The sequence below is a fragment of the Theropithecus gelada genome, chromosome 3, assembly GCF_003255815.1.
Source record: "Theropithecus gelada isolate Dixy chromosome 3, Tgel_1.0, whole genome shotgun sequence".
In the NCBI taxonomy this organism is placed as follows: domain Eukaryota; kingdom Metazoa; phylum Chordata; class Mammalia; order Primates; family Cercopithecidae; genus Theropithecus; species Theropithecus gelada.
The window spans coordinates 129,543,883-129,571,878 of NC_037670.1; the positions used below are offsets into that span (position 1 = coordinate 129,543,883).

At 39.9% G+C, this 27,996-nt stretch overlaps 1 protein-coding gene across 11 annotated transcripts in view; it reads right to left on the minus strand.

Moving 5' to 3' along the window:
* Positions 1 to 27,996, minus strand: part of SRPK2 (SRSF protein kinase 2) — a 303,416-nt gene that overhangs the window by 94,818 nt on the left and 180,602 nt on the right. For all 11 annotated transcript variants that reach the window (XM_025381152.1, XM_025381146.1, XM_025381157.1 and 8 more), the window contains one exon: positions 1,322 to 1,476. In XM_025381152.1, coding sequence (XP_025236937.1) covers positions 1,322 to 1,476 — 155 coding nt within the window. The remainder of the gene's footprint in view (positions 1 to 1,321; positions 1,477 to 27,996) is intronic.

Below are 27,996 nucleotides of genomic sequence, written 5' to 3' on the forward strand. Positions count from 1 at the left end.
AAAATTCATTAGTGCTTTATGTCCTGAACATATCTGCATTTTCTGCCATGTATTCTAATGCTATATAGAATCTGATCTACAGTTTTAAAAATCTGCAGCAAATAAATTCATCTCACCAACTGCTCAGGAGCTCCAAATTCCTGAAAACTAATGTCCAAATCAGTAAGTTAAATGACAAAGAAGCAGCTGAATAAATAGTCATTTCTCTTTCTCCTAGATTCTCAGAGTTGGGTCTACACAAAGCATGGTGTCTAGACCATACTGTTGTTAATATTCATCACACAACATGCTTGCCCTTCAGGAGTTTAACTCTTGGTCTTTACAAAGCATCAGTACAAGAACACTCCACTTGAATAGTTTCTATGTCTTCCGTGAAATCATAGCTGATAACATAACCCACTACATCACACAATGGCAGAACCCCACAGAATGTCTTTTTCGTTAAGTACAATGCCAGGAAAGAATCTTTCTCTGTAAACAAATGTGCATGCTTGCTTCCCACAGACAATGAATGCTATGTAATTCAATGCTATACAGAGAAAGGGAGAGTTTTCTTTTAGTCTTAGCAGTCAGAAAACAGAAAGTCAAATACAATACACAAGAGTTATAATCAGTTCCCCTCAAAAGCCTGGTGCACTTTTTCCTCTCTCTGTTCTTTTATTATTATTATTATTATTTTGTACTTTATTTTTTTGAGACAGGATCTGGTTCTGCCGCCCAGGCTGCACTGTAGCAGCACAACCTCAGCTCACTGAAACCTCTGCCTCCTAGGCTCAAGCGTTCCTCTCACCTCAGGCTCCCAAGTGCCTGGGACTACAGGCCTTTACCACCATGCCCAGCTAATTTTTTGCACTTTTTGTAGAGACGGTGTCTCACCACGTTGCCCAGGCTGGTCTTCAACTCCTGAACACAAGCGATCTGCCCCCTCGACTTGACCTCCCAAAGTGCTGGGATCACAGGCTTGAGGCATCGCCCTGGCCCAGTGCTCTTTTTAGATGGTTTATTATGTCCTCTAACTGTCCTGCTGTATACTATCTTTAATTCTAACAGATTTAAGTTCTTTTGAAAGTACCTAGAATATGTATGTGTAAATATATGTATTTTCTATCTCTTACAATTCTCTCTCATATCACCTAAATTTTCTGGTATCAGTTTCTATACAATGGCCTAAGAATTTAAAATGATAATGACACAGGAGGCTAATTTAATGAAGACCAAGTAACTTGCATCACTACCTTGTTCCCTCATCCATTCCCCCAACAAATTACCACATAGCCCAATGGGGAAGGCAAGCCCCACACCACCATGCTCGGGACGTCACCTTTGCAGTAGTCCGCAGGGTCCTCTTGTTCCTCATCATCTGATCCCAGGATCTCCTCCTCTGGCTCCGGGGGTGTGGGGTCTGGCAAAGGCGGCGGTGGTGGCGGTGGCGGTGGAGGAGGAGGAACTAAAGGAGCTTTCTGTTGAGGCTCCGGCCTGAAAGAGCAGAGAGAAAATTGCTATTTATTTACTTAGAAGTACATCTTGCAATACGGATGCATTTAAGCATTTCTTAATATGGGGGAAAAATAAAACTTGTCACATACTAAGAGGAAATGCCATTTAATGTCACTTCACCCATTTTAGTTGAATTCAAGTAGGTTTCAACATACAGGCCAGGCCAAAAAATAAAATCTGCCCTTATAAGCTAAGGAATTTTTTTTAAGTATCTTTTCATTTACAGCTTCAAGAACTACCAATGTTGTGAAATTTCAGTGCTCCACTTAAGTCCTACCAATCTTGGGAAATTTAAGTGAAATGAAAGCATATTCCATGGTATACAGCCTTATTGGTTAGAAAACATCACAAAGATTATAAAAAGACAGGTGCAAGCAGCACTCAACTTTTGAAAGCTTATTTCCTGTTATTTGAAAATCAGAATTCTTTTCCCATAGAAATAGGAGCAATGAGGTTAGGTTTCAGTAACTCATAAAAGCTGATTAATATACAGTGTAGCTAAAATATACAAGATTGCCAGAAAGATTCTTGTACTTCTATAAGGCCTGTTAGAAGTTCTGAATGTATTCTGAAAGCGGGTGTGGGGGGGGTGTGTGTGTGTGTGTGTGTGTGATTGACTGACTGAGATTATTCCCTTTCAGGGCTCTATGAGGAGTATGGTTCATAATGGGATTCACTTACTACTTCTAACCATGCCCCAATGGGAGGAAATAGGACCCTAGAGTCTCAACCTGGATGCCAGAAGCACTTCTCTCCCTTAAGCTATCCTACTAATAAAACGCCACTGAATGCGTGAGCTGAAGATGAAGGCTGCTGTGGAAAGGTTGCTTCAAGGGTCAGTTGCCCAACATGTGAGTGCCATTCCTTGGGGCATTTCTGCCACTGCAGCCCTCAGGTCTGCTGCATTTGGAAGAACGAGCTTGACAAAAATATTGTGGTCTGGTTCTGGTCAAGCAAAATTCTTTAGCACCAGTTCCTCATACCATGCAACTGCTGTCACCCAGCATGCGCCCTATTTTAAGGGGATAGCCGTTGTCAATGGAGAGTTCAAAGACCTAAGCCCTAGTTGTTGAGAGCAGGTGGAATCTTGGTGTTATTGCTAGATTTCCTTTTGGAACACTGTTGCTCTCTGCCCAGTGGAAGGCTGATTCTGGATCCTTTCTCTCCTCACTGTAGCACAGCCTGGGGCATACAGTCAAAGCTCACTCTTCAGCCCTGGAATGTTGAGAAGGTCAGGGTCACAGCAATACAAGTTCATCTGCAGCTGCCACTAACAGATAGGCCAAAGGAGCTGCCTCAACCACTGCCTCTTTTTTTTGAGACGGAGTCTTGCTCTGTCACCCCGGCTGGAATGCAGTGGCGCAATCTCGGCTCACTGCAAGCTCTGCCTCCTGGGTTCACGCCATTCTCCTGCCTCAGCGTCCCAAGCAGCTGGGACTACAGACACCTGCCACCATGCCCAGCTAATTTTTTGTATTTTTAGTAGAGACGGGTTTCACCATGTTAGCCAGGATGGTCTCGATCTCCTGATCTCATGATCTGCCGGCCTTGGCCTCCCAAAGTGCTGGGATTACAGGCATGAGCCACCGCGCCTGGCCGCCAACCACTGCCTCTTCTAAACTGGCCCTCTAAATCCTTGCCCAATCTGAGAGCCCCCAACACAACCACTAATGTACACGGCTTGCCAACAAAAAAACCCACATGGCCACAACTGAAGGAAGGAGTAGGAATAGAAGACAGCAGAAATACCCGACATTACGAGGAAGGGGTGGGGATCACACACAATAAGTCAACTTAAAGGTGAATAATCAAAGGTATGACTATCTTTAGCAGGACAACTGAAGAATATTTATAAGCTGAAAATGTATTGATTGCTGCTTTCTGAAATTTATAGACTCAACAGTTACAGTTCCGTGGGTAACAGACATCAGGATTGTGGCGGTGATAACACTCCGAGTTAACCATTCTCTTCCAAGAGTCCTGAAAGAGAATAATACTCATTCATTCTCTCTCTCTCCCTCCCTCTCTCACACACACACCACTTCCAGAATACATTCAAAACTTCCAACAGGCCTCACAGAAGTACAAGAATCTTTCTGGAAGCCACGTAAATGTTCATTTCTTTTTAACATATGTGCCCTCACTGAAAGTAGAATGGTCCCAGGCAAAAGAGATTTCTAAAGGAGGAGAGGCAGGCAAGGAACTTCAGTAGTTTGTCACTTCCCCAGCGGGAGGAAAAGGTTTGAGATGACGTCCAAAAGAAGCACAACCCACTCCTTCAGGGGTGTGGGCAGAATCAATTTGTCTGACACATTTCCTCAATCAGAAATACTTTGAAAGCTAGCTGTTTCTTCCTAACTCAGAAACTTTATATAAAAAATGAGTGCATTCTCTGAATTAAAACACACAGAGAGAGAGAGAGAGAGAGAGAGAGAGAGAGAGAGATTGCTGTAGAAACTACTTGAAGAAAAGACAAGAAATGATGGCTCTTGTTCTGCCACTGCAGGGCACTACTGTGCTTGGCACAATGGATTCTTGGACTGGATAATTCACTGCTGTGGGGCTGTTGTGAGCACTGTGGGATGCTTTTCACCATCGCTGGCCTCCAGCCACTATATGTCAGTAGAACACAGCCCTCCACCCCCACCCCACCACCCAGTCGTGGCCATCAAAAATGTGTCTAGACAATGGCACATGTGTGTGTGTGTTGGGGGAGGAGGGGAGACATGCCCATTGAGAACCACTGCACTAGTAGCATTTTCTATATATGGCTTTACCTCAATGGAGTAGACTGCAGTATGGAGAAGAGATTCTAATTTTCACGGACCATTTTCTCTCAATTGAGAGGTTCCAGCACCTTCATTATAATGTCTCTCTCACTTATTCTTTACCAACTTGCTGAGATGCCCACATGGCTCAGACCCTCAAAAGTCTCAGACCCTGCAGTCTAAGTGTGTTGGCACTTCTCATTCCTCCAGTGAGGGCCACACTGAATAGGCAGACACAAAGCTTCTCAAAAGCCAGCTCTACCAAATGAAAAGTGGTAACCTTAAGTATAGAGGAGGTTTAGTAATGCTGATTAATAGTTCAACTGGCTGTCATATCAAAACATCTAGAACTGTGCTGCCCAATACAATAGCCACCAGCCACATTGGGATATCGCGCACATGAAGTAGTTAGTTCAAACTGAGATGTACTAGAAGTATAAAATACATATTAGATTCCCAAGACTCAGTAACCAAAAAAGTAAAAATATTTTATTAATAATTTTCTACTTGCTAAATATTAAAATGTTTTATATGTGAATATTTCTAGTGGATGGTACAACTCTAGACACTGAGAGATTCCTGTCCATAAGTGACGATTATCTGTTCTACGACTTCTAATGACCTACTTCATACTAATTATCACCAATCCTCAAATCACTCAGTTCATAATAGAAAGCCTCGGTTCAATGGAACCGCCAATTCTTTTTCATCCCTCCATCCTTGTTACTGTCTACCACATAGGAAAACCCAGGTAAACTTCTCCTAGGGCAGAAACAGAGAAGTGAAAGCCAAGCCATACTGTCTTAGGGCTGGATTCTTTTATTTTCATTTTGAGACAGGGTCTTGCTCTGTTGCCCAGGGTGGAGTGCAGTAGTGCATTCACGGCTCACTGCAACCTTGAACTCCTGGGCTCAAATGATCCTCCCGCCTCAGCCTGGTGGGTAGCTTGGACTACAGGTGTGTGCCACTGTGCCTGGCCAAGGCTGGCTTCTTTAAAGTGGTTTCTGATGGCTTCTAGAGTACTGCAAAGCCTGGTTAAATTGCAACACTGTAAAAGACCAAGACACGACGGGTTATCTCACCAAATACATACTCATTAAATCTATCAACAGATTTAAAAAAAGCAACTTTCATCAATCCTAATGAAAGCCATCAGGAAGCTATTTCACATAGAAATTATTAGAAGTATATAAGCAGCAATGGCAGAGGAAATGATCATAAATATTTTCAACAAGAATACCAAAATAACTAAATGATAAAAGAATAGTCTTTTCAACAGTGGTACTGAAACAAATAGACACTCATATGCAAAATAAATAAAATTAGACCTCTCTCACACACACAGACTTTATATGAAAGAGCTAAAACTATAAAACTCTCAGGAAAAAACATAGGAGTAAATCTTCACGACCTTAGGTTAGGCAATGCTTCTTAAATATGACACTAAAAGCATAAGCAATACAAGAAAAATCAAATTAGACTTCAAAATTTTAAACTTTTGTACTTCAAAGGGCACCATCAAGAAAATTTAAAGGTCACAGAATGGAGGGAAGCACTTGCAAATCATAAGTGATAAGTGACTTGTGTCTAGAATATATAAAGAACTTTTCTGACTCAACAAGACACGCCAATTTAAAAATGGATAAAAAGGATTGGAAAGACATTTCTCCAAAGAGGATATACAAACAACCAATAAATACATGAAAAGATGCTCAACATCGTTATTAATCAGAGAAACGGAAATCAAAACCACAATCTGATACCACTTCATACCAACTAGAATGGTTATTAAAAAAGGTCAGATAATTAGTGTTTTAAGGAAGGATGAAGAAGTAGGGCTCTTCAAACATTGTTGGTGGGAAGTGTAATATGGCATAGCCATGTTGGAAAACAGTCTGCTGGTTCCTCAAAAGTTTAAATATGAAATTACCAAATAACCCAACACTTCCACTCCCAAGTATATAACCAAGAGAAATGAAAGCATATGTCCAGCAAAATCTCATCCAGAGTGTTCAAAGAAGTATTACTATTTTTAACAAGAAGCAGAAAGAACCCAAACGTCCTCCAACTAATAAATAAAATGGGGCATATCATTACAAGGGAATGTTATTCAGTAATAAAGAGAAAAGAAGTACTGATAATATGCTACAACATGGATGGATCCTCCAAAACTTTATGCTGGGTGATAGATGTCAGTCAGAAAAGACCGCAGGTTGTATGACTTTCCATTTTCCATCAAATGTCTAGAACAGATAAATGTATAGAGATAGGGTAAATTAGTGGATGCTTATGTCAAGGGTTGGGGGAAATGGAGAATATAGGAAGAAAATGGGGACTGACTGCTAGTAGATATGGGATATCCGTTAGGAGGGATGAAAATCTCCTAATGTGGTGATGGTTGTACAATTCTGTGAACATAATAAACAACACTGGGCCGGGCGCGGTGGCTCACGCCTGTAATCCCAGCACTTTGGGAGGCCGAGGCGGGCGGATCACAAGGTCAGGAGATCGAGACCACGGTGAAACCCCGTCTCTACTAAAAATACAAAAAATGAGCCGGGCGCGGTGGCGGGCGCCTGTAGTCCCAGCTACTCGGGAGGCTGAGGCAGGAGAATGGCGTGAACCCAGGAGGCGGAGCTTGCAGTGAGCCAGGATCGCGCCACTGCACTCCACCTTGGGCGACAGAGCGAGACTCCGTCTCAAAAAAAATAAAAATAAAAAAATAAACAACACTGAAATATATATGTTACATAAGCAAACTGTATGTTATGTGAATTATACTTCAAAAAGCTATTGTTAAAAAATAAAAGAAGCCAGGCGTGGTGGTGCACACCTGTAGTCCCAGCCAGTTGGGACACTGAGGCAGGAGGACTGCTTGAGCCCAGGAGTTTGGGGCCAGCCTGGGCAACACAGCAAGACCTCATCTCTACAAAAATAACAATATATTTTCAAACAATAAAAGAAAACCCCAATACAGCTATAGATATTTTAAATATCCAACATTATACCGTTATAAAATGTATGACTTCAAGATAGTTAGAAATATCTATGTGGAGATTTAAGCAATCAATATGCATAGTCTCTTTTACCATAAGCTCAGCTACATTCAGAGTGAAAATTAATCTGTAATTCTTTAAAAAAGAGACTGAGATTCTATCTAAGGTCCAAAGTCTAAACAAGGTACTAATTTAAGAACATGTTTTCATGTACTATAAGAAATATAAAGAAATACACCACTTTAGGCTGGGTGCAGTGGCCCCCACCTGTGATCCCAGCACTTTGGGGAGGCCACAGCAGGTGGGTTTATCAGTTGAGCCCAGGAGTCTGAGACCAGCCTGAGCAACCTGGCAATACCCTGTCTCCACAAAAACTACGAAAATTAGCTGGGCGTGGTGGCACACATCTGTAGTCCCGGCTACTAAGGAGGCTGATGTGAGAGGATTGCTTGAGCATGGGAGTCTGCAATGAGCTGAGATCACAGCACTGCACTCCAACCTGCATGAGAAAGTGAGACCCTGTCTCAGAAAAGAAACAACAAAATAGAAAAGGAAAAAGGAAAGGAAAGGGGAAAGGGGAAAGGGAAGAGAAGGGAAAAGCAAAAAGGAAAGATGAAAGGGAAAGGGGAAAAGGGAAAGGGAAAGGGAAAGGGAAAAGGGTAAAGGGGAAAGGGAAAAGGGGGAAGGGGGAAGGGGAAGAGAAGGGGAAGGGGGAAGGGGAAGGGGAAGGGAGAGGGAAGGGGGAAGGGGGAAGGGGGAGGGGAGGGGAGGGGAGGAAAGGGAAGGGAAGGGGAGGGAAGAAAGAAGAAAGAAAAAAGAAAAAGAGAAAGGAAAAGAGCAAATCAAAGCAAAGCAAAAGAGAAAAAGGGGAGGGGAGAGAAAAGAAAAATACAGCACTTCAGTGATGGGAATGAAATTAACTTAGAAAGTAAAATTCCACTAGCTACTTATATTTTTCACAAAGAACTATATTTATTTTTACACTACATAAAATACAAAAATTCTAATCATGACTCCAAATTTAAAATGTGGTTTAAAGAAACAAAAATATTTTTCTTTCAATATCATACTATAATACCAAAATTATCTTATCATGCTATGTACTTCATACTATATTCTGCATGTACACTTGCTCTGTCAGAAAAAGGAGGAAAAACTGAACAACCCAGGAAACTACAAGTCTCATCTGCTCTAAGTTGCCATGGCAACCAGATGAGAGTTCTGATTTCCTCTCAACTGCTACTGTGTATTTCTTTTCAGCAAAGAAAAAATAAACTCTACATTTAGTAGGAAAAATGTCCTCTCCTTCGCTATCAGCTTAGATAGCAACTGACACAACTTAAGAAATACAGTTCAGTTAATCTTTAATCAAACATAAAGAAAAGGAGCTCCAGATGAATTTCTTCAGGTAGTATTTTAGGGACATTCACATAAAGTCAAATTTCATTTTCTTTCCTCCCTATGTCGACTCTATATCTAAAATTTTTCTCTCTCCCTTTCTCCCTCCCTCCTTCTTCCTCTCTTGGTGATGACTGTCAGCTTGAGAAATACCCAACTTCTACTTAATAGCAGAATCAGTCGATATAGGTTGAGTATCCCTCATTCAAAATGCTTAGGACTAGATATGTTTCGAACTTCAGATAATTTCATATATTCCTCTTTAATGAAAGGTCAAGTTCAAAAACTTTGTGTAAATCAAACCTAAATGTGCAATGACCCTCATCCATGTGAAATCTCCTGCTCCTCTTGAGTATGGGTAGATCTGTGAGTGTGAGATATTTCACCTGTTATCCAGTTACCTTACACTACATGCCAAAGGGAGATCACACTGGGTGGCCTGATCTAATCACACCAGTCCCTAAAAGCAGAGGGTTTTCTTCGGCTGGCCAAAGAAGGGGAAGCGAAGTGGCAGACTACAGCTGACCTGCAAAAAAGCAGACATCATTTGTGAACTAGGGCCACACAGAGCAAGAAACTGCCAGTGGCCTCTAGGAGTGACGGTGCTTCCTGCCAACAGCTAGAATAGTAAGATAACAAAGACCTCAGTCCTACAAACTCAAGGAAATGAGTTCTGCCAACAACCAGGGAGCTGGAAAAGAACCCTGAAGCTCAGATGAGAACTGCAGATTTGGCCGATACCTTCGTTTCAGTTTAGTAAGAATCCAATCACACTATGTTGCCCTGATTTCTGTGCTACAGAACTGTGAGTTAATAGGTGTTTTAAGCTGCTAAGTGTACAGTAATTTGTTACACAGCAAGTGAAAGTGAATACACTGCCAAGTTCCTCAAACTGTACTAGAGTAGACCATGGAGAATTATTAGACTCAAAAAGATCTGATTTTTTTTTTTTTTTAATAATTGAAATGGCCAGGGGACTTAAGCTGGGTAATCCAGAATGGGAGACAGTTCTCTTTGGGGAATAGTCAGGTAAAAGTATCTTATTCCCTGAATGAGTCCATTTTTGCATTGCTATAAGGAAATACCTGAAAGCGGATAATTTATAAACTATAGAGATTTAATTGCCTTACCGTTCTGCAGGCTATACAGAGGAATGATGCTGGTATCTACTAAGCTTCTCAGAAGGCCTCAGGAAACTTACAGTCATGGTGGAAGGCAAAGGGGGTGCAGGTACATCACATCGCCGGAGCAGAAACAAGAGTGAGAGTGAGGGGGGAGGTGCTACACACTTTTAAAACAACCAGATCTCAGGAGAACTCACTGCCTATAATGAGAGCAGCATCAAAGGGGAAATCCATCCCCATGATCCAATCACCTCCCACCAGGCACCACCTCCAACATAGGGGATTACAATTCAACACTAGATTTGGGCGGGGACACATATCCAAACTATATCATTCCCCAAGACTTAATAGCAAACAATCATAATTCCAAGCCAAATACTGTTTTCTAGAACGTCGAACACAGCCAACTAAAAGTTGGAGAGGATGTAAGTAAATTAGACCTGCTTCCCAGCTAATCTACATTTTAGAAAACAAAGGAGTTGGTGTTCTAAAGGTATTGCTGCCTGATCACCTCACTGAGTTCAGGTTTTTATCATCTATTTCCTGGACTAACATTTCCTCACTAATTTCCTTGTTTCTTGCTTTTATCCTTCCCATTTCACACATCAATTCCATATATTCTTTGCAGAAAGCAAGCCTCTGGTCCTAAAACTGCATTTCAGCGCTACATAGTCTTATGCCACTAAAACTACTAATATTTTATAAAACATTTGTGGGATCTGGCAGAAAATATTACTACTGAAATGAAGACTGACAGAAAAGTTAAACCAGTAAGTCCAAATGCATGTAAAATGACATCCACTGATTCTACAACTACCCAGAAGAATACAGATGCCCAGCACTGAGGGGTGTACAGTCTAGTGAGGAGGGGAGAAGTGCATGTAAACACACAAATGTAAACAACTGCTCCTGGTATCGCTATGGAAACAGAGATGGCAGTGGGCCAAGTTAGAGACATCTAGAGGTGATCTTATAGACTGGCCACAATGAGGCTGACTGCAGGAGGTCCAAGTCTCAGGGAACCACATCATCAAAAGCACAGAGGCCCAAACTAATCTGGTATGACTGGAAATAGGAAAGAGGTTAGGCATAGGAATAATCCACAATTCAAAAGAATAATCCACAATGCTAAGGAGGTTGGGCTCTATCTCTGAGTCAAGTAGTAGCCACTGAAATGCAACTATAGAAACAAGGATTACCTTTCTGCAAAAAACACATGAAATTAGAGTGTAGATCGGGTAGAAAGGATAAAAGCATGAAGAAAGAAAATTCATGGGAAAATGCTGAAACTGTTAGTCCAAGACAGAGATGATAAAAACTGGAACTCAGAACTCAGTACAATTGTTGCTCTATATCCATGGGTTCCGCATCCATGGATTCAAACAACTGTGGATCCTAAATATGGGGCTCTGGCTGCATGTGTACTGAACATGTACAGACCTTTTGTCATTATTCCATAAACAATTAGGTATTACAACTATTTACATAGTATATACACTATTAGGTGATGGAATCTAGACATAACTGAAAGTATATAGGAGCATGTGCACAGGTGACATGCAAATACTAAACCATTTTATATCAGCATCCATGGATTTTGGTATCAGAATGGGATCCTGGAACCAATCCCCCACAAACACCTAAGGACAACTCGAACTCATTTGCTAGAAGTGGATGCATTAACTCTTCATTTCTGGTCTGAAATACTGTACCATTCATTTGGATAGAGAATAGAGCAGGTGGATGAAGAAGTGAAGGGGTTTTACAGAAAAGTAATCAGTTCTAGTTCCTCTGAGTTTCACAGGCAAGTGGGATACCAAGCAGCACAGAATACAGCAGGGATTGCTTAATATATAAAATTTATAGATGAAAAGTAAAGGTTTGAGCTGCAAATTGAAGCAAAGGTGATTGAAACTGAAGCAAATTGAAGCATGACCATGCAGCTGGAAGCCAAAGCCTTTCCAAGCATGTAAGAGTGCTGGGGAGAAACTGGGGAATAAAAGAGCCAAGGGCAGAGCCCAGTTCAAAGCCAAAGCACAAAGTTAAACAAGCCACCAACATTCTAATCTATAGTCAAGGGCCCCTACTATAATTGCCAATATAAGTTTATAAGTTTCAAAAACAGATTTTAGAGCACATACATATACAAAAGTAAGCCTACCTTTTACATTAGGATAAGATACATATAAGAAGAACAAGCAAACTAAAGACCCATATGCTTTTCTATCTAAAAGCTATGTTTGTAGACAATCTGAAGCCAGCTAGGTGCACAGTAAATAAACTGTCACAAAAAAGGAACTGTTTATTAAGACTTATACTGGTGAAAGTTGCTATAACAACTAGTGATTATCTCATGTTATTCAGAAAATAATGTAAGATGTACCACTTTACACAAGCCTTCTGCAAACTTCCACAAGCTTTACATCTAAAGGCATACACAATTACTAATATACAATGGATCAACAAAATTCAAAAGCAGTCAACTTTCTACCTTCTAAAGTAATTTAGAACACAGGAAATAAATGAAATCCTAAACCTGCATTACATAATATGGTAGCTAGAAGACAAATTAATTAAAATGGAATAAAATTAAAAATTCAGTCATCCTACTTCAAGCACTCAGTAATCACATATGGCTCGTGGCTACAGCACAGTATGGGCAGTGTAGATATAGAACATTTCTATCACCACAGAAAGTTATATTGGACAGCACTACTCTAGGCATTTTTTTTTTAAGCACATGAGCCTCTTTCAGCATATCACTATTTTTAATAAGTAATAAGGTTAGCTGAAAGAGTTTGGAACATTTTTTATACAGCTTATTATAAATACCTTACTGTAAGTTTTAAAATAAGCAGTAAAATGATAGGCAGTATATAACCATTTTAAATTTCACAGACGATTCCAATATCTGATACCCTGCAGCTCAGTAGTTCTCTTTAGTGGAATTTACCTTAGTGATACACACATTCTGTGGCAATGTCTGCAAACAGCAATACATTGGGATCTAAATGTCTATCAATAGGAAACTTGTTAATAACATTATGATAAAATTATGGCACATCCATACAAAACTCTCAAAAAGGATCAGGCAAATGAAACAATTCTATTCACAATAGCATCAAAATAAATTTAACAAAAGAAGTTTAAAACATACTATGAAAACTACAGTATCTTGTTGAAATTAAAGACCTAAATGAACAGAAGACATCCCATATTCATGGACTGGAGACTTAATACTGTTTGTCAATACGGGAAAATGCCCCCTACAGATTCAATGAAATCCCTATCAAAATCCCAGCTGGCTTCTTTGCTGAATTTGACAAGCCATTCCTAAAACTCATACGGAAATGCAAGGTCCCAGAATAGTCAAACCACCATGAAAAAGAAAAAAAACTGGAAGATTCACACTTTCCAATTTCAAAACTTACTACAAAGCTATAGTAATCAAGACAATGTCATACTGGCATAAGGATGAAGACCAATGGAATAGAATTGAGGGTCCAGAGATAAAACCTTGCATTTATAGTCAACTGATTTCCAACAAGGATGCCAAGACAATTCAATTGGGAAAGCATAGTCTGTTCAACAAATGCTGATGGAACAACTGAATATTCACATGCAAAAGAATAAAACTGAATTCTTACCTCCCACCGTACACAGAAACCAACTCATAATGGATCAAAGTACTAAATATAAGAGCTAAAATTATAAAACTGCTAGGAAAGAGACTCAACAATACTAGCCATCAGAAAAATGAAAAAATCAAAACCACAATGAGATACTACTTCACACCTACCAGGATGGTAATAATCAAAAAGACAGATAACAAGTGACGTCAGCGACGAACAAAACAGAGAACCCACAGGTACTGATGATGAAAATGGAAAATGGTACAGCCAGTTTGAAACAGTCTAGCAGTATCTCAGAAAGTAAAAAAGGGTTATCATATGATGCAGCAATTCTACTCCTTGGTATATACTCTACAGAAATGAAAACATGTCCACACAAAAACATGTACGTGAACACTCACAGCTGTACTTTCTTAACAGCCTAAAGTAGAAACCACCCAAACATCCACTAACTGATGAATGGATAAATCAAAATGTGGTATATCCAATACAATAGACTACTACTCAACAATAAAAAGAAATGAAGTACTGATAGATGCTATCAGTTTATAATACTTTAATGCCTTGACAGCATTAAAGTATTATAAATCAAAGCCAGCCACCAAAGACCACATGTATGATTCAATTTGTATAAAATGATTACAACAGACAAATCTATAGAAATAGAAGGTAGATTAGTAACAGCATAAGGCTGTGGGGGTAGAGAAAATAGGGGTGACTACTCAAGTGTATGAAGTTTTTTGGGAGGGTGATAAAATTGTTTCAAAATTAAGAGGGCTGGGTACAGCTGCACATGCCGATTGTCCCAGCTACTCTGCAGGTTGAAATGGGAGAATCACATGAGCTCAGGAGTTCAAAGCTATAATATGCCACAATCACACCTGTAAATAGCCACTGTACTCCAGCCTGGGCAATAGAGCATGACCCCATCTCTACAAAAATAAAAAATTAAATTAGGTGGTTGATGGTTGCACAACTCTGAGTATACTGAAAAACCACTGAATAGTATACTTTAAAAGGGTAATTACATGGTATGTAAATAATCTTTTAATAAAGTTGTTACACAAAAATTATTAAACAGTTCTACATGTATTAAGATGAAAGATATACACACTGATGAATAAAACAGTGCAGAGCACTATGTATGGTATGTATCATTTGTTTTACACAGACATCCTAAGCACTGGATGGAGCAACAAGCCAATAATGGTTGTATCCAGGAAAAAGAAATCGGTGACTGGTGAGATGAAGGAAAGGAGGTAATTTTTTCAAGATTTTTATCATCCCCCAAAAACTCCTTTCAGGAGTTCAAGGCCAGCCTGGCCAATATTGTGAAAATTCATCTCTATCAAAAAAATACAAACATTAGCAGGGCATGGTGATGCATGCCTGTGGTCCCAGCTACTCAGGAGGCTGAAGCAGGAGAATCACTTTAGCTCGGGAGGCAGAGGTTGGCAGTGAGCCGAAATCACACCACTGTACTCCAGTCTGGGAAACACAGTGAAACTCTGCCTCAAAAAAAAAAAAAAAGAGAGAGAGAGAGAGAGAGAAACATAACAACAAAAAAATAAACTGTTAACAGTCATGGAAAAGTTGCCACTAACCATTCTAGGACTGGACAGTCAAGATATAAGTCGCAGTCCAAACGTACAGCTTTCTGGTAACAAGGCTCTAGGTTAGGCTGAATACCTGTTCCATCACTTACCAATCCATGAGAACTCAAGCCAGTGACCATTTCTCTAGGCTTTTAATGCACATTAGAGCGTTGTGAACATTAAAAGAGATGACATAAATCCCCTGCCATGGTAACTGTGTACATGGTAGGCATTCAATAAAGGTTAATCCTCACCTCCCCACTCTTCTGGTATGTGGTGACAATAAAACTGTTTCCTCAGGGTTCCAGCTGTGACCAACAAATAGACCTTGATACATCACGCGCGATACTGCTACAGGCCTTTTGGCATTTCTGGAGTTCCTCCCATTCCTCTCTGTTCATCTCTGACTATCCTAACTCCAAAGGTCAACACTGATCCCACCACCTAACAGCCCTCTGCTTCTAAATCTAAGTATTTTATCATCATGATTAGTTAAGAGATTTCTTGAGAAAGTTTCAAACAGTTAATTATCACATACTTCTACAAGGCAATATGACAAAGGCAGTATCTGGTGAGAAAAAAAAGATTTAAAGTTGAACATAAAAAGTGACTTACCTAATTAAGCGGAATAGAAATGCAAAACATACAGTGGTGCTGAGAACAACACCCATGAAACCAAATCCTACAAATTATTCTCTCTTGCATTCACAGAAGACACAGTGCTATCTCAGAACAATTGTATCTGACAACTGAAGACTGTCCTGAAATGTATCAAATCCATATACCTGACAGAGCAGGACTAGAGCATCCCACCAACGCAGACTGATACTCTCAGAACTGATTTTCTCCTTCCCTTGTGTCATGAATCTTGGGATTCTAACCCACAGTTCCAAATTCTGCAAGATTACCCCAAGTATAGAGAACATTCTTTATTTACATGTTCGAGAAATATTTACAAAGCTCAAACTATTTTACTGCTAAAATGAGAAAAATATGAGTCTTTTCTCGTGGTACCAGGAATCTAACAGATAGATCAGATAGACAAATTATAGCATAAAACAAGGCAGGACATAGCTTGATAACATTATTTCTTTAATTAACTCAAGACATATTCAACGTATCCAATTTCCAGTCTCCTATATAATTCCCAGGGGATAAATGGCAAAAACAAAATATGTGGAAAGGTATACATGTTCTCTCCAGTTGGCTGAGTGCCTAAAAATTCCCAAAGAAAGGAGAGAAAACTGAAGAAGTCTATGACAAAGAAAAAGGTGTCAATAGATCTACCTAGGAAAGGGTATTCCAGGCAGGAGGACCTGACGGCCTGAGCAACAGTAGGTATGGCAGCAAGAAAGGGCTCATCCCCTAAGGAGAATATTGGCAGAAGTGCTAGAGCAAGGTTGAGATCAGATTTTGACACCCTGGGGTGAAGAATTTGAAGTTTATTTGCTAGGAAATAAAATGCTACACAAAATTAAATCTATGTCTTTCATAAGCAATAACACAATAGTTCTCAAATAGGACTATACAGCACAATCAAGTGGAAGTTTTCCAAAATGCAAAAGTGAGAATCAGGAGATTCTTCTGACTCAGTAGGTCAGGAATGCAGCCTGGAAGCATGTCACCAGGTGACTGATACACACCCATGGTTAAGAATCAATGCTCCAAGGAATCATTACCATCTCTAACAGGTGTTGACTGGCAATGCACTAACGTGACTTTATGGTCCAAACACAAGTAAGGAAAGTAGGTACAAATACATGTACCTAAACAAAGGCAGACAGAAATAAGAATTTTTAATGGTCCAAAAGGTTTCACGAAAAGGACCTCCACTTATAATAAATGATGTTTCCTAAGAAGTTATTGCATGAATCACAGTTTTCAATCACCTACTACAAGTGAAGTAAAACTAATCTTTAGTGAATTCTATTAAAATATGAATAATCGTACCACAGTGTATTTAGAGTTCCAACTTAGAAAAGCATGCCTAAGGGAGTTATAGTTTAAGCATGACTGGGGACTGCGTGACACGTTAAATATGACTGATAAATCCTATTCATTTTTCTTTTCTCTTTCCTAGTTGAAAAGAAAAAGAAGAAAGCTCCAAAGAACAAAGAAAATAGAAGAAAAAAAATCAAGGAACAAGAAAGTCAACAAATTTTTTTTAAGAAAACAATGAAAATGGAGAAGAGGTGACAACTAGGAAGAACATAAGCAGCTATAAGCAAAAGTGGCTGCAGAAATAGATACTGACCAGAAAGCAGTCCGCCCTGGGACCACAAGAGCTTCAGCACTACAACCAGGGGCTGGGGAGACATTCTGGGGGAAGAGATGATGCTGGAGACACATAGCTTGGTTGGATGGAGTGGTTGGCGCATACTCCCCACACTCCCACCTCCAGTGTAACCAGATCGCAATCCTTTCCAAGGCAGAAGACGGAACATTTTGGAGACACTGGGCACAAGGAGATACAGTACTGGGCTAAGAAACAGTCTTTATGATGAACAGTTAGAATCAGACCAGGATCTTAGTCTCCTTACTCCACTCTGCTCCCAGAACATATGCCCGGTTCCTGTCTCTATGCTCTGGACAGGAATACGGAAACTTCTTCACTGGAGAAACTAAATAGCCCCACTCAGGCCAAGCCCATGTATCATTATAACAGAATTACTTTTTTCACCCTTCCCTTTAAAACTAGTGATCTTCAAGATGATTTATGTTTTACTCACTAGGTTCTGCTCCTATATGCAAGACCTTTCAGGCTTTCAAGTGCTAGAAGCCAGTCCCTATTTACCAGGTATGACATTAGGTATGTGCCTGAGAACAGACTGAGCCTCAGTCCCTATGTACTTAGTAGAGCTCCTTACTTAGACATTAAATTACAGATGCTGAATGAAAAATCACAAGTGAAAAAGTATACGCCTAATACTTGGTAAATTATTTAAGCCTATAATCTAATACTCTGATTTCATAATCTAACAGTGATCATAAACTTTTAAAATCTCACCCAAATTTGCAGTATTTAAGAATAATATTTCCTAGGCATTTCTTTTCCCCAAATATGCAGGTGCCACGTGAAAGCACACAAAATTCTGTTTATTTAGTGGAGATAATGTTTCTATGTATTAGGAGTTCACGAGTAAAGAATCTTGCTAATGACTAAGCCACAAACTGGTGGCAAGAACAGGCAAAAATTCCTAACCAGTGTACACTTGACTTAGAGCCATATAAACCAAATAGCCTATTCATCACTACTTAGGAGGGAGAAGTTTAAGAACTCAAATAATATCTGACTTAATCATAAAAAATGAAATATGGTTTAATCAAGTTATTAATGTTTTTAAAATAAGCAGACAAAAAACTAAACATAGGGGAATATAATGCAGTTTAAATGTGGCTATAAAATTAATGCTTTATATACAGAATAAGTAATTTTGTTTTTCCTAATTCTTAGATCCACTTATGATTTTAACAGTCTAGCTTGTGCCGGGTGCGGTGGCTCACACCTGTAATCCCAGTACTTTGGGAGGCTGAGGCGGGCAGATCACAAGGTTGAGAGATCGAGACCAGCCTAGCCAACATGGTAAAACTCCATCTCTACTAAAAATACAAAAATTAGCCAGGCGTGGTGGCACACGCCTGTATTCCCAGTTACTCAGGAGGTGGAGGCAGGAGAATCGCTTGAACCCGGGAGGCAGAGGTTGTAGTGAGCTGAGATCACGCCACTGCACTCCAGCCTGGCGACAGAGTGAGACTCCTTCTCAAAAAAGAAAAAAAGAGGAAAAAAAGTTAATACAAGTGTTCAAAAACTCAAATAAATTTAAATTGTAAAAGAATTAACATTAAAAAAAGTCTAGCTTGTGATACTTAGCTAAAACCATCGTGTTAGTATATGAAACAAACCACCAAAAGAATCTAAAACTAGCATAACATTTACCATTCCAGTTGAATGTCATTATACAGTTTTCACAACAACTCACTTTAACCATTTTTTTTTTCCATCAAGACATCCAGACCCCCAGCCCTGATGTGATGTGTCTCATTTGTTTCAGAAGGCACCTTGAATTGTTTAAAATGTTTTAAAGGGAAAGTACAATAGTCTAATCCTTTCAAAAAGTGGGGTCAGGGGTAGGAAGAGCTATACAATAATTTTTTGGTATTGGGGGTAAATAAGAGCAGAAAATGAAAAAATAAATTATAAATCATTACTTCAAAAAATATGAGCGGTATTTATTTGGCAGAATCAGAAAATAAAGTTCATGTGAGCTAACTGGTCTAAGAAAAAGGTTTACTTAAACCCACACACCAATTTTCGACAAAAATCTCTAAAACATATTACAGATATTCCTCAACTCGTGATGAGGTTACATCCCAAAACACCATTCATATAAAGTTGAAAAATCCTAAGTCGAGTCATTATCTATTTCCTTTCATACTTATTCAAATACTTTTTTTAAGTTTTAAAACATAAAGCAGTTTTTGCCAAACTGCTTTACAAACTTCTGTGTAAGTACCACTCTCAACATCAGCAAGAATCTTTATTAGCAGTTAAACTGCTTCTGATGGGCTCTCGTACAGACTTTCATAGAGAGACATCATATCAACAAGAGAATTCTTCCTCACAATAACTTGTAACTTAATATTAACAAGTAACATTCCTTTTTATGAAAATATTAAAAGCACTACAATCAAAGGTTTAAAACTTCAAATCTGAGGTAAAATTTGACCAAACAATAACTGAAGACAACAGTAATGATTTAAGCATTTTAAGCAGAAAATACTTTTTTAACCATAAAATCATTGGTAAGTTTTAAACTTCTATTTTTGCCTACTTTAGTATCTACGCTGAGCAGTGCTAACTCTTCAAATACTATAATGCCACAGCATTCCTTAAAAGTTTTCCATCATTAGGTAACTTTTTTTTTTTTTTTTTTTTTGAGACGGAGTTTTGCTTTTGTTGCCCAGGCTGGAGTGCAGTGACGCGATCTCAGCTCACCGCAACCTCCCAGGTTCAAGCAATTCTCCTGCCTCAGCCTCCCTAGTAGCTGGGATTACAGGCATGTATCACCACACCTCGCTAATTTTGTATTTTTAGTAGCGACAGGGTTTCTCCATGTTGGTAAGGCTGGTCTCGAACTTGTGACCTCAGGTGATCCGCCCACCTGGGCCTCCCAAAGTGCTGGGATTACAGGCATGAGCCACCGCGCCTGGCCTAGTTACATTTTTGAGAAAGATCAATCTGGTATAAGTACAGAAATTCAATTCATAATAACATTAGTTTTAAAACACAACTCAGAAAGATTTACACTTATGGCAAATATAACCACACCGGCCATTTATTATAAAGTTCTATGTTTGTTTCATCATGAACAAGAATGGTATGACCTCTGACCTCATGGAGTAGTCTGTGGAATGACACTGCAATTAGTACAGAGAAATTTATAGTTTTACTGATGGAAAAAAACAAAAACCAGCTAAACTCTAGTACGTGATATGAATTAGGCATTATCTATTTGCTTTCATATTTACTCAAATACTTTTTTTAAGTGTTAATTTTTTTAAAGGCACAGATGACACAAAGGGAACTTTTACTACTGAGGCAATTACTCTTTGTGAAAAATAAGAGGTAAGCTGAAGTGCCCCTGCTGACGACTGAGTGCATAGAGTCCAGGGCCTCAGCCCAGGGCCCCCAGTCCAGAAAGGGCATGTTGGGACCACAAGATCTCACAACCTCCATTTCACCAGACTGGGCTCAAGGGCAATAAATCCAAAAAAGATCTGTCATCTCTTCAGCTGAAAAAAGCTCAACTGCAACTATTCTTTGTCCCTGTCTTCCAGATCCTTTTCCTAATGTCAGCAAACCTGAAAAGGCCTCCAAAGAGGTTCCTAACAGGCTGACCAGAAGTCATAGAATCTATTTCCACATTTTAATAACCCAGACAGAACATGAGCTGAAGGCTGTTCCTTGCACTTTGTCCCTGACATACCTCCCGGCCCAAGTGTCAAAAAATTAAATGTCTCCCATCTCAGTTCAACCTTGTGTCTTCTACCTTATAAAAAGCCATTTTTTCTTATTTTAGCCAGATTCTACTCTTCTTTCAACAATCAACTCAAACCTTATTGACTCCCTGTGAATTGTCTGCATCCCCCACAGATCTCAACTATAGCACTTCCTGGGGTTCCTCTTGTATTTTAATTAACCACATACATGTTTTCCTCTGCCACTAGAGATGAAGCACTTGCAGGGTTTAAAATTTCCACATACATCTCTCTCCTTGCACACACGTAGAAGTTTCTTGAAGCTAATTTTTGTCAAGCTATACTCAGAAAGCAATGAAATCAATACACCACTTTAAAAAAAAAAAAAGAAAGAAAAGTATAAAATACCTGAGTGTGCTTCATGTGATAAAAGTATTATTTCTTGAAACATACTTCAGTTGTGCATGAACAGATCTGTATATGCCTTGAGTCACACAAAACAACATATAAATAATATTGCTCAAGGGTCTTAAGGAGCAGGCTATGCATATCTTCAAATATGCACATTTAGATATATATTCCCCACCTGAAACTTTTGATTAAATTCTGAAACAGAGCTCTAGTTTTAGTTTATTTCATATGGATAACCAATTGTTCCAGCAATTAATTATTTTAGATTGAGTTACACACATAGGCTGAATTTATAGATTTTTAAATGACATCTGTACCATATTAAGCAGCCCCATTCTATATTTTTAAATATTCATATTTTATGAGTATATATATTCATTCAACAGTGATTTTATGCTCTTTAATAATATTTTGCAATTTTTTCCATAAAGGTCATACAGTAAGACTTTTGTTAGAGTTACTGTTAGGAATTCAGAATCTGTAACTTTTACTCAAAAATAACTTTAAGTTGGGTGCGATGGCTCACACCTGTAATCCTAGGACTTTGGAAGGCCCAGGCGGGCAGATCACCTGAGGTCAGGAGATCAAGACTAGCCTGGCTAACATGGAGAAACTCCGTCTCTAATAAAAATACAAAATTACCCAGGCATGGTGGTGCACGCCAGTAATCCCAGCTACCTGGGAGGCTGAGGCAGGAGAATCACTTGAACCCAGGTGGCAATGAGCTGAGACCGCACAACTGCACTCCAGCCTGGGCAACAAGAGCAAAACTCTAATAATAATAATAATAATAATTTTAATTTTAATTATCCAGTAAATACATTTCTTATTTATCTTTTGGTTAATGTCAGCTCAAGTTTCAGTTTCCCCTCATCTTCCATTTTAGAACATTTAGAATTCTAAATCAAACTCCAAACTGTCAGTTAAAATAAATCATGAAATTCATTCCTATTTTATTTCATGAATTTAGTACATTCAGTTAGTATTCAAAGTGAATGAAACATTCCCCTTGACCCAAAATGAGTGCATTTGTTGGCTAAAGTTAAAATTTTCATGATAAAAAGCCCCAATCTTAAAACATACATGAGCTCAAACATAAAAAAGAGGTTAAAATATTAAATCAAAGACTTCCCTTTCCTTGCTGAGCTTTCATTAATTATGTTAATAACAGTTAAATTTACCTAGAAGACTGCCACCATCAAAAAACTGTAAGCCAGGCACAGTGGCACATGACTGCAGTGACAGCTACTTGGGAGGCTGAGATGGGAGGAACACACGAGCCCAGGAACTTTAGATCACTTGAGTCCAGCCTAGGCTTTTTTTAGAGATGCTGGCCCATCTCTCTCTTTTAAAAAAACAAACCACGGTCAATAAAATCTGCCTTGCTTTTCTGCCTATAAAGGCTATAGCTTCTTAAGATCTATTTTATTTAAGGCTAGCAACTATCCTCTTTCAATATGTATTGGGAGAATCATTATGGCTACTAATGCTGGAGCAAGCTGCAGTGAGCTGCCAACCAGCAGAGCATCTGCCTTAGTAACCTCCTATTTATGACTCATACATGAAACCAGTGGTTGCTCCCTCCATGTCCTGAATGAAGTATGGCAGAGCTGCGAAATCATTAACCAGTCTCTCCAACAGAGGATGGCCCCATACTCCCAACAAAGCCACTTTTAAGTATGACACATTCATATATTTTTAGTTAGATCATCCAAAACCTTCTAAATTTGGTGAAAATCTACCCAGTCATTTTTCACATGGCAATTACAGACACAGAGATACAATTTTAATTATTTATAAAGTATAATAGGCTGTTTCTAAAAAACAAGCATTCTTAAGACTGTAGAAAAAATAGTAAATAAATTCAGTAAATTTTTTCCCCAAAATATCTTGTGCTTTTCCTTACAAAATGTCTTACAACTAAACTTATACTTAAAAAAAAAAGTAAAAGTGGGTTATTGGGGCTCTAGACTTATGCTGTCCTATAAGGTAGCCAGACACATGTGGCTATTTAAAGTAAAAATGAGCAAACAAAGATTCAGCACATCAGTCTTACTAGTCACATTTCAATTGCTAAACAGCCACATGCGGGGGTTACCAGACTGGACAGAAAAATCACAGAAAGTTCTACTGAACAATGCTACTTAGAGTTTAAAAGTTGTACACTGTGCTTGTAAAATTATCTTTAAAATATAGCTTGTTACTACCAAGTAATAACTTCTGTTAAGTCTAGGAACCTAAAGTTCCTAGTCCAAAATATATTAATAATCATGTCAAAATATTACATCTATTTTTTCAATAAAATAAACATAAAATCATATCTGTCTATGAAACATTTAGGGATCACATACTTCCCAAAAAATAAAATAGAAGATACATTTTGCTTCATTTTTTTTTTTTTTAAAAACACACTATACGTGTGCTCAAGAAAGAAAGAACATTTTTTTTTAAACTGAGTCTCACTCACTCTGTCACCCAGGTTGGAGTGCAGTGGCATGAACTCAGCTCACTGCAATCTCCACCTCCTGGGTTCAAGTGAATTCTTCTTCCTCAGCCTCTCGAGTAGCTGGGATTACAGGCACGCGCCACCACACCTGACTAATTTTGGTATTTTTAGTAGAGTTAGGGTTTCGCCATGTTGGCCAGGCTGGTCTTGGAACTCCTGACCTCAGGTGATCTGCCCACCTCAGCTTCCCAAAGTGCTGGACAGGTGTGAACCACCATGCCGGGCCAAAATTTATGTTGGTTTTTTGTTGTTGTTGTTTTTGTTTTTTTTTTTTGAGACAGAGTCTCGCTCTGTCGCCCAGGCTGGAGTGCAGTGGCATAATCTCAGTTCACTGCAAGCTCTGCCTCCCGGGTTCACGCCATTCTCCTGCCTCAGCCTCCTGAGTAGCTGGGACTATGGGTGCCCACCACCATGCCCGGCTAATTTTTTTGTATTTTTAGTAGAGACGGGGTTTCACCATGTCAGCCAGGATGGTCTCCATCTCCTTGACCTCGTGATCCGCCTGCCTCGGCCTCCCAAAGTGCTGGGATTACAGGCATGAGCCACCGGGCCCAGCCCAAAACTCGTGTTTTAAAAAGATATCCAAGCCACGCATACCAAAGACCTCCCCTTTAAAAGAAAGCCTTTTTTCAAGTTCAGGGTTAATAAAAAAGAATATACTCTCAGACATAAGTAAAAGACAGTGCAGATTTCTGGCCAGGCACGGTAGCTAACACCTGTAATCCTGGGAGGCTGAGGTAGGTGGATCACTTGAGGCCAGGATTAAAGACGAGCCATGGCCAACATGGAGAAACCCCATCTCTACTAAAAAGAGAAAAATTAGCTGGGCTTGAACCTGGGAGGCAGAGGTTGCGGCGAGCCGAGATCACGCCACTGCACTCCAGCCTGGGTGACACAGCAAGACTCTGTCTCCAAAAATTCCAAGTAAAGAGAGAGAGAGCAGTGATTTCTTTCATCTGCTCAACACCAAATCATTTCTCATTGCTGGCACCCTCTAGAGCTTGTGTGTCACCAGATTACTAGAAACATTTTAGCAGAGAGAATGGGGACCATAAACCACTGCTTGGTCCTTCTCTCCCTAAAAGTTAATTCTCAAACCAAATAACAAAGCAAAGAACTCTTAACTAAGTAATAAAAAAGACAAAATTTTTTTTTTAAAGTCCATAAGTTATTGGGGTACAGGTGGTATATGGTTACATGAGTAAGTTCATTAGTGGTGATTTGTGAGATCCTAATGCACCCATCACCCAGGCAGTTATGTTGCACCATATATGTTATCTTTTATCCCTTGCCCCCTTTCCACTCTTCCTCTAAGTCCCCAAAGTCCATTGCATCATTCTCATGTCTTTACAAAAAGACACAATTTAAAAACAAGCTAAGGATCAGAACAGATGTTCCTCCAAAAAAGACATACAAGTAGCCAAAAAGCAAATGACAAGATGCCTCAACATCATTAGCCATCAGAGAAATGCAAATCAAAACTACAATGAAATACCACTTCACATCCAGTAGGGTAACTACAAGTAAAAGGATGCTAACAAGTGTTGGTGAGGATCCTGAGAAATTAAAACACTCTTACATTGCAGGTAGGAATGTAAAACGACTCTGCTGTTTTGTAAAACATTCTGGTAGTTCTACAAAATTTCAAACATATGAGTTATCATATGACCTAGCAATCTCACTTCTAGATATTTATCCAGTAGATATAAAAACATATATTCACTCAAAAACATGTACATGAATGTTCACTCACAACATTCAGAACATCCAGAGAGTAAAAATAATTCAAATGTTTATCAGCCGATCAACAGATAAACCAAATGTAGTATATCCACAAAACAGAGTATCATTCAGAAAAAAAAAAAAGTAACTGACAAGGATAAGACTCCAAATAATGGAGTCAGTAATCCAATTTATTATTTCTAGTCTACCATTTAGAAAAGGAGGGTTTTAATAACAGAAATATAAATGGTGAAAACCAATATCCTAATTTCTTTTTTTTCTGAGATGGGGTCTCACTCTGTTGCCCAGGCTGGATTGCAGTGACGCAACCTTGGCTCACTGCCAACAACCTCCACCTCTTGGGCTCAAGTCATCCTTCTGCCTCAGCCTCCCAAAGTGCTGGGATTAGAGATGTGGGTCATGGCACCCAGCCCAATCTCCTAATTTCACATGAAAAAAGTGATACAAAGAATGGAAAAACCTCAGTATACCTGGAAAATTAACAGGCTGTCACTAGAATAGTACAGTGGCTGAATTTAGATCCTTCAAATATTGTTTACAAAATTTCCATGTGAAGCTTTATGAAGAAAGCACATCAACTCAACTTTCTGAAATTACATTTCATAAAAGATGTTGTTTTAAAGAGAAATTGCTGAAATTCCAATTTCTGGACACTAACACAAACTTGAAAGATGAAATAAAAAGTTCTTTCGACATATCGTAATAGGCCTAATGTAAGGATGCAGAAAGATTATGCCAAAACACCTTTAAAAAAAAATTTGGAGCTGGGCACAGTGCCTCACGCCTATAATCCCAGCACTTTGGGAGGCCGAGGCGGGCGGATCATAAGGTCAGGAAGACCGAGACCATCCTGGCTAACAAGGTGAAACCCCGTCTCTACTGAAAATACAAGAATTAGCTGGGCGTGGTGGCGGGCGCCTGTAGTCCCAGCTCTGGGGAGGCTGAGGCAGGAGAATGGCGTGAACCCAGGAGGCGGAGCTTGCAGTGAGCCAAGATCAGGCCACTGCACTCCAGCCTGGGTGACAAAGCGAGACTCCGTTTCCCAAAAAAAGAAAAAAACTTTGGAGTCAAACTGATATGCACTGTCATATCATTTTTCCATATGGAAACATTTCAGTTTCTGCTAATATTAACTATAACTGATAGTGACAGGAGGCAGCCAAACCCCTAGGCAGAAAGGGGTAGATACCCAGCAAAACCCCACCTTCAAGCCAAAAAAAAAAGGACAGCCTGAAACCCACAGTCCAAAGTGAGAACTTCTGTTCCTGTTGCTCTCCCCGACTGGTTCTTTGTGAATGCCTTTTTACCAGCAGAATACTGCTTTTTCCAAAACTGCCTAGGCCCACCCCCACCCCCATCCTGTGCCTATAAAGACCCCAGACTCAGTCGATAGAGGGAGAGACGGCCAGACCTGAGGGGAGAGACTTTACTTCAGGGAAGACAACGTGCCTTTCTCATTCCCTCTCCAGCTCCCCTCTTCACTGAACACCATTTTCATCACTCAGTAAAATTCTCAACACTCATCGCCCTTCAACTATCCGTACAACCTCATTCTTCTTGGACGCTGGATTAAGGGCTTGGGACCCACCAAGTGCGGGTACCCAAAAAGGCTGTCACACCGGCCCTTTGCCCTCACCAGCGGAGAGCGGCCGCCCCACACAACGAGGCAAGGGGCCACCTGAGCTGCTAACACACCACCGTCCACAGACAGCAGAACTAAGAGAGCTGTGTAACACCCTCTCTTGGGCCTCTGGGTCACGGGCACCCTCAGCCAGGCGGCGCCACAAGGGGCGAAATGAGCTGCTAACACACTGCTGTCTGCAGACAGCGGAACTAAAAGAACACCGTAACACCCACTCTGGAGCTTCAGAGTTCCAGGCACCCTCAGGAGGGCGCTTTGAGGGCTTGTTCCTGTGTCGGCGCCTGGAGCTGACAGCCGGATCCCGCACACGCTCACTCACATGCTCCCTCCTGCAAGCCCTTGAGCATGGCAGGCTGGGTAGACAGGGCGCCCCTGTTACAAGTCCAGTGAAGAGGCCGAGAAAAGCCCTGCATCATAACTACTAGTCACAGAAGTAGTGGTCTCTGTGCTACTTTTTCACCATGAAATTGAGGCTGGAATGAAAATGGTACAAACACCAACAGCTAGCTGTTTAAAAAAGGCTGGCCCAAGAGACCCAGCAATTTGAGTTCTGGAAACAGCAGTGAGTTCAGCTCAACAGACAAAGCACATAAAACCACCCAAAATTTTGAAGGGACACTTGTTGCTTTAAAACAACCATCCTTTGGCCGGGCGCGGTGGCTCACGCCTGTAATCCCAGCACTGGAAAGCTGAGGCCGGCGGATC